Source organism: Diaphorina citri, unplaced genomic scaffold (assembly GCF_000475195.1).
Source record: "Diaphorina citri unplaced genomic scaffold, Diaci psyllid genome assembly version 1.1 scaffold5360, whole genome shotgun sequence".
NCBI lineage: Eukaryota > Metazoa > Arthropoda > Insecta > Hemiptera > Psyllidae > Diaphorina > Diaphorina citri.
In genome coordinates, this window is record NW_007382736.1 from 1 (window position 1) to 7450 (window position 7450).

Below are 7450 nucleotides of genomic sequence, written 5' to 3' on the forward strand. Positions count from 1 at the left end.
TGATACAAATTTCTTGACCCCGCCGGGAATCAAACCCGGGTCTCCCGCGTGCAAGGCGAGCACAGTGACCACTACGCCATGGGAGCTGACGATTTCAAATTTATTAGGTACAGAATTTCAAATACCTATCTACAGAAGAGACAAGAGATCTTGTCTCTTCTGTACGGTATGGTAGGCTTTCTTCTGTACGGTACTTCTGTGTACGGTAGGCTTTTTTCTAGTTTGATCTAATTTTGGACACAAGTATTTTCTGATTTGTAGAAGCTTAACCATCCTTTAGAAATGTTTGTTCCTACACCTAAGACTTGAATTGGGCTATTGTGTATGGAGTTGGCTAAAAAGTCAATGAAATGGAAACGTAATGAAAGCCAATATTTTTTTTTTTTTTTTTTTTTTTTTTTCCTAACCTCCGTGCTATTAGAATAGCTAGGTACCTACCTACACTTTACAATATTTTATACTTTTTTTCATTTGAGTCATTAAATAAATTATAGATGTTTTTACGCCTAGAATCAGGTGAAGGGCCCCTTCACTCCCTTCACCTGAATAGCCGCCCCTGCTAAACATATGTACTTATTAATGTGTGTTTTTGGCTTACAGTACTGAGAAGCCATGGAAAACTTCAAAGCATTGGCAAACCTTCTAAAAATTAATGGTAAGTTTATCTTCAATAAGGCTTTGGTGAACTTCAATTGGTGTATAGTTACACCTAGTTCCCAAATCTGGTCATTCTAGGCCCAGTTTTATAGTTTACATGATCTTATCTGCAAAAGAGCCTGAATTCAGGACTCACTGTTTTATTTGCTATTTACATACCTACTTAGGTATAATTAAATTTTAATCTATAGCAGGCATAATCCCTATTATTAGTACTTTTCCTGAACATACCTAAAGGGTGAAAAAAAGTTGTCCTATAAATTGATGATTTTAAATTTATGATTATTATTTCACAGGCACAGAAAACATTGATGACTTCAATCCTGAACAGCACAACCTAAGGAAAGATTTCCTCTTGACAAAGTTTGCTGAATTGATTGGATGAGGTTGCAAAGTTCCTCAGGTGGTTTTATCCAAACTTCTGGCAGGAACATTCAATGTGGCTTCTAGTTCAGCAGATAGTTTAGGTAAGTCTTTTTGATACCTAGTTAGGCAGGCACACATGTTATCTGGTTGTAATACTTGAGCTATTATTGTTTAAGTGGAAAAAAAGATGTAGGTATCAATCCCTGTGTACAAATGTTGGGATCTTTGACTATGTATTAGACCATTTTTCCTCTTGCATCCTGATGTTTACCTACAATGTCATTGCTGGCTTCCAAGGCAAAACAGAAGCTGCCTACATTATAATTTACTGTATACCTACCTATCTTGTGTTTTCAGAAATAGGACTAGACTCTTGTATTATACCCTTGGCAAGTGGAAGATCTCCAAGTCCACTTTATCTCATTCAATCGACAGATTTCTTCTATCCATTAGTAACTCACCCACACATCATGGGTGCCATAGCATGTGCAAATGTTCTGAGTGATATCTATGCAGTGGGTGTAACAGATATTGATGCTTTGCAAATGATAGTTGGCATTTCAACTCAGTTGACAGAAGATGAGAGGGATATTATTGTTCCAATGTTGATTGAAGGTTTCAAAGCTCAAGCATCAGTTGCAGGAGTGAACATATCTAAAGTTGCTGTAAAGTTAAACCCTTGGATGACCATAGGGGGAGTTGTTACCTCTGTGTGTTCCAGTGAGGAATTTGTCATGTAAGAATACTTTGGAATTGAATTTAATTTAAGAATACATTAAGAACTTTTAGACTTGGAAGTTGAGATTATTTAGTAAAATTGCAAAGGCTTGTGTGACTCAGCTTAGCAAAATAATAATAATAGTAATAATAATAATAATAATATTGAATTAATGAATAATATTGAATTAATGATTGCCGTGGAAACAAAAAAATTGGCCAGATTTGTATACTTTTTTTTATCTCTAAGATAAAATAACTTTATAAGAAACCTAATATGTAATCTCATTAGTTGGTCACAAATCATAATATAATCAATAAATAATCACTCTATTTTTTCTTGTTGGTCTCAGGCCAAATCAGGCACAACCTGGAGATGTGATTATTCTGACAAAACCACTCGGTACTCAGATGTCTGTAACCATTCGATCCTGGTTGAAAAACGAAGAAAAACTCTCTTTTCTGAAAAGTATCAAAGTGGACAGTGCAATGTTAAAGCAATGTGTTAATTCAGCCATAACTCTCATGGCTACAATCAACAAAAAAGGTAAGATATTCATTCTTGGTAAATTTGCCTAACCTAATTTAACGAGCTAAGTTTGGCCAAAAAAGTTGTTTTTTTTTTTTTTTTTTTTTTGTTTTACAATATTATTTTATTCGCTACCATACCGGGTTTCCACTGAAGATGCCGTAACTGGCGAAACCTGGTATGGTAGTGAATAAAATAATATTGTAAAACAAAAAAGCGATCTGTTTTTCCTTTCCCCTATTAAGTTATAACTGTTATAAGTATAGTTCAGATCAAAATATCAATCAAATAATTAATTCTTTGTGGTAAAGCAGAGACTTTTTTTACAACTTTTGTGGGTATCACAGCATTACCAACTGTCTCCTTTACTAGGTATTCATATTCTCATTCATCATCAAACTTTTTTCATATTCTCATTCATCATCAAACACTGGTAATGCCGCCACTGGTCGCTACTCGATGAAAGTAGCTATTCACTTGTCCTTACAAGGCTGAGTGCACCCCGAACTCCAAGCATAGGGCCGAAAATACTTCGACCCCGCCGGGAATCGAACCGGGGACTTCCGGCTTGCAACCCTAGTGTGATACGCACTCGGCCACGGAGGTTATTCTTTTGATATCAATTATTTATTGCTTCCTCAGGTATTATTATTTGTACTATCATGTCTAGTCAAGAGATCAAAAAATACGGAGTAAGCGATGAGGAGCAACTTTCCTACAGTGAAAATCTATTCTGGTGGAGTTTGGGTGAGTACCTGAATACAGTAGAACCTCTATTATTTCAACTCCAAAATCAATTGTTTTTTTTATCTTTCAAAAGATGTCCTTTCTTATCAGAGGAAAAGATCATAGAAAATGATCATTTCAACTACCTTCAATCCCAATTTGTTGAAATAATCGAGATTCTACTGTAGCTAAAAAGCTTTTGAAGCTCTTTAAAAACTAAGCACAAGTCCTCACGATGGTTGACTGCGGTTCAGGACGAGCCATTTAAACATGGTTAGAGACCATCACCCAGGTGTATGGTAGAAAGAAAAGATATCCTAAAACATTTTTTGTACTCGTTTCTCGATTGCAAATATTTCAACGGGTTACTTTCTGGTGTTCTCGTGTTGACCCAGCACCTAAATGGGAAGTATTGTGTCTCTTCTCGCCCATCTGATGAGAGGCATACTACGGGGTGGGTATGCTACGACACAGGCCACATGCGTCTAATGTAGCAGATGTTCCATTGCTACGAAAAACGGCGGTGGAACACTCACCTTAAAAAAATAAATAGATAAATAAAAATAAAATAAAAAATCCACCATTCAGCTACAGCTGAAGCCGCTACAACAACAAGAACAACAATAACAACAAGAAGAAGAAGAACAACAAGAACAACAACAACACCAACAACAACACCAACACCAACACCAACTGCAACATCAGTTTTAACTGTGGTATGTTCTCGTTTCTGCAGGTATCACATTACTCACTGTGGCTCTGTTTATATCGGCAAGGATGGGTATCTACCAGGAGGTTCTGTACAAAACCCACGGGAAATATCCTTATGAAGCCCTTTACTATACGGTAAGTCAGCTCCCATGGCGTAGTGGTCACTGCGCTCGCCTTGCACGCGGGAGACCCGGAGGTTCGATTCCCGGCGGGGTCAAGAAATTTGTATCATCCAAATGATTGATTCCGTGACTGGCTGTTGCGGGGCGCACTCAGCCTCGTGAGGAAAATGAGTAGCTATGACTTATAAATGCGCATAGCGACCGGTGCCAGCATGGTAGGTAAACATTAGATTTTAGGATTATTGAGATATTGGGAAAATCCTACAATGCTCCAGTGAGTACCAAAGTTGTGACATAATAACACAAAGGAACTGCATTTAGTTTATTATACGGTAAGCTTAGAGGTTAAAGCCCGATTTCCAATAAAAAGAACATTTTCCCTATTGAAATGCACTCTGCGCCAGCCTTGTTAGCTTGGTTGGTAGCGCGTCTGCCTTGTAAGCGCTAGGCCGCGGCGCGGGTTCGATTCCTGCGCGGGGCGGATTTTATCCTGAACGGATAAAGTTCGTTCTCGGAACGGCTGGCTTTCTCCTATCCTGTCTTCCTTTTCTATTCAATTTCAGGATGATAAGACCTTAGCTGTTACAGTTCCCTCTATCAAACCTCTTCAAAAAATAATAGTAAGAAAAAACTACTTTCTTACCCTCTGTATTACTTTCTATTACCCTCTCTCTGTGTTTCAGCATTTGCTCCCCCTCCCGGCGTTCGCGTTTCTGTACAAGAACCTGTATGAACACTGGCTGATAGCCGTGAATAGCACACCGCTTCCATTACCCTCCTATTTGAGTTTCATTTCCATACCCAGCATTGTGTTCTACCTACTTGGTAAGTGATAGAGGGTAACGCTAAGTAATGGAGGATATCCCTAAGAAAACCTTAATAACATGCCTCATTCTATTACAAAAAGCAGCGGCAATATATTTATTGTTTTAAAAGCCAACATAGCCGGCTTTGCCAGCGGCCGGAGGCCGCATTATATTCATTTACTAAGAAGATAATATAACCGGCCTTTGGCAGCGGCCGAAGGCCGCAATATATTTTTTATTTACTACGAATACAACATAACCGGCTTTGCCAGCGGCCTTCAAGGCCGCAATATATTTTTCATTTACTACGAAGATAACATAACCGGCTGTGCCAGCGGCCGAAGGCCGAATAAACCTATAAATTTATAGACATGAACAAATTTGTTTCTATTGTATTTCAGGTAACGTACTGACTCAGTACCTGTGTATAAGCAGCGTGTACTATTTGACTACAGAGTGTAACTCACTCACCGTCACCCTGGTTATCACCCTACGTAAGTTCGTATCCCTACTCTTCAGCATTGTGTATTTTCAAAACGAATTCACCCTGTACCATTGGACAGGCACGGCCCTGGTGTTTGTCGGGACGGTGATATTCACCCAACTGGTTCCGTCCCTGATGGGCATGTTTGGGGAGAAGATTGGGGAGAAGACGAAGAAGGAGAAAAAGAAAACGAAGTAGAAACCGGTTTTGTGGGAAAAATGGACGGGTTTATTTTCCTATGGTTATGGTTCTACGAACATTGTAGAGGTAGAAACACACTACCATCACGTCACGTGAAGTCATGGGGAGTCAGAAAGATGTAGTTCAAAATTTTCCCATAATATTGTAGGTAATTTTGTTGAGGACAGTCCCACTACCATCACGTCACGTGAGGTCATGGGGAGTCAGAAAGATGTAGTTCAAATTTTTCCCATGATATTGTAGGTAATTTTGTTGAGGACAGCCATACTACTATCACGTCACGTGAGGTAACGTGATGGTAGTGTATTTCTACCTCAAGACATTCTGTATACGTTTGTATTATTTTGATCAGTGGTGTACCATTCATAAAGGTTAGAGAAGTACTACATATTCTTTCCAGCTTGTTTCCTGAACAGGTAAATTTGACTTTCTTCGAAAAATCCAATTAAAAAAATGGCAGTTCCGAAAACGAACCTTATTTGTTCAAAATTAAAAAAAAAAAACTTCGTCTCTGTCAGTCTAGTTAGCTTGGAGGGCAGCCCGTCTGCCTTGTAAGCCCCAGGTCGCGGGTTCGATTCCCGTCCGGAGGCGGATTTTTATCTTGAACAGATAGAGTTCGTTCTCGGAACGGCTGGCTTTCTCCTATCCTGTCTTCGTTCTCCCTTTGTCACAGTTCCCTCTGTCAAACCTCTTTTAAAAAAATGTTTTATAGCTACTAGCAGATTGGTAGACTTTACATGGATTTATAGATTGTTCTTTTGAAATTTACGCGACGCCACTGGTGATCATGTATTTAAAGTATTTTGTATACGGTTGTATTTAAAGGAAGAATCAAGAATCCTATTAACATTCTAATTCAATGTTAGAACACTTTATTAAATACAAATAAAAAAAAAAAATAAATCCTATTTTTTATATGAATTGGCTCTGCTCGTTCGCAAAGCCAGTGAGTACCAAAGTTGTGACATAATAACACAAAGGAACTGCATTTAGTTTATTATACGGTAAGCTTAGAGGTTAAAGCCCGATTTCCAATAAAAAGAACATTTTCCCTATTGAAATGCACTCTGCGCCAGCCTTGTTAGCTTGGTTGGTAGCGCGTCTGCCTTGTAAGCGCTAGGCCGCGGCGCGGGTTCGATTCCTGCGCGGGGCGGATTTTATCCTGAACGGATAAAGTTCGTTCTCGGAACGGCTGGCTTTCTCCTATCCTGTCTTCCTTTTCTATTCAATTTCAGGATGATAAGACCTTAGCTGTTACAGTTCCCTCTATCAAACCTCTTCAAAAAATAATAGTAAGAAAAAACTACTTTCTTACCCTCTGTATTACTTTCTATTACCCTCTCTCTGTGTTTCAGCATTTGCTCCCCCTCCCGGCGTTCGCGTTTCTGTACAAGAACCTGTATGAACACTGGCTGATAGCCGTGAATAGCACACCGCTTCCATTACCCTCCTATTTGAGTTTCATTTCCGTACCCAGCATTGTGTTCTACCTACTTGGTAAGTGATAGAGGGTAACGCTAAGTAATGGAGGATATCCCTAAGGAAATCTTAATAACATACCGAATGCCGCATTATATTTTTTTTATTTACTACGAATATAACATACCATTCTATTACAAAAAGCAGCGGCAATATATTTATTGTTTTAAAAGCCAGCATAGCGGTCTTTGCCAGCGGCCGAACTTGGTAAGTGATAGAGGGTAACGCTAAGTAATGGAGGATATCCCTAAGAAAACCTTAATAACATACCTCATTCTATTACAAAAAGCAGCGGCAATATATTTATTGTTTTAAAAGCCAACATAGCCGGCTTTGCCAGCGGCCGAAGGCCGCATTATATTCATTTACTAAGAAGATAATATAACCGGCCTTTGCCAACAGCCGAAGGCCGCAATATATTTTTTATTTACTACGAAGATAACATAGGTAACCGGCTTTGCCAGCGGCCGAAGTCCGCATTATATTTATTATTTACTACGAAGATAACATAACCGGCTGTGCCAGCGGCCGAAGGCCGAATAAACCTATAAATTTATAGACATGAACAAATTTGTTTCTATTCTATTTCAGGTAACGTACTGACTCAGTACCTGTGTATAAGCAGCGTGTACTATTTGACTACAGAGTGTAA

The 7450-nt window shown here is 38.9% G+C and overlaps 2 protein-coding genes and 1 long non-coding RNA gene across 3 annotated transcripts; all 3 read left to right on the forward strand.

Moving 5' to 3' along the window:
* Window positions 1-500: 500 nt before the first annotated feature.
* On the forward strand, window positions 501-2319 carry LOC113472412 (selenide, water dikinase 1-like). Its single transcript, XM_026832163.1, has 4 exons — window positions 501-655; window positions 954-1124; window positions 1381-1759; window positions 2094-2319. The coding sequence occupies exons 3-4, from the start codon at window positions 1494-1496 to the stop codon at window positions 2317-2319; spliced, it is 492 nt and encodes a 163-aa protein (XP_026687964.1). The 5' UTR covers window positions 501-655; window positions 954-1124; window positions 1381-1493.
* Window positions 2320-2875: 556 nt separating this feature from the next.
* On the forward strand, window positions 2876-5492 carry LOC103521510 (UDP-xylose and UDP-N-acetylglucosamine transporter-like). The gene is made up of 4 exons (XM_026832162.1): window positions 2876-3016; window positions 3732-3841; window positions 4512-4653; window positions 5036-5492. Exons 1-4 carry the CDS (start codon window positions 2932-2934, stop codon window positions 5314-5316), a joined length of 618 nt encoding a protein of 205 aa, XP_026687963.1. The 5' UTR covers window positions 2876-2931; the 3' UTR covers window positions 5317-5492.
* Window positions 5493-6312: 820 nt separating this feature from the next.
* Window positions 6313-7439, forward strand: LOC103521511. Its single transcript, XR_541976.2, has 3 exons — window positions 6313-6323; window positions 6675-6816; window positions 7390-7439. It is a non-coding gene; the product is annotated as an uncharacterized LOC103521511 (long non-coding RNA).
* Window positions 7440-7450: the final 11 nt, after the last annotated feature.

Coding starts and splice junctions, on each gene's coding strand:
- LOC113472412 (XM_026832163.1), top strand. CDS start 1,494: ATGGGTGCCATAGCATGTGCAAATGTTCTGAGTGATATCTATGCAGTG. Junction 1,760..2,093: donor TCCAGTGAGGAATTTGTCAT/GTAAGAATACTT, acceptor TGTTGGTCTCAG/GCCAAATCAGGCACAACCTG.
- LOC103521510 (XM_026832162.1), top strand. CDS start 2,932: ATGTCTAGTCAAGAGATCAAAAAATACGGAGTAAGCGATGAGGAGCAA. Junction 3,017..3,731: donor TCTATTCTGGTGGAGTTTGG/GTGAGTACCTGA, acceptor TCGTTTCTGCAG/GTATCACATTACTCACTGTG. Junction 4,654..5,035: donor CATTGTGTTCTACCTACTTG/GTAAGTGATAGA, acceptor ATTGTATTTCAG/GTAACGTACTGACTCAGTAC.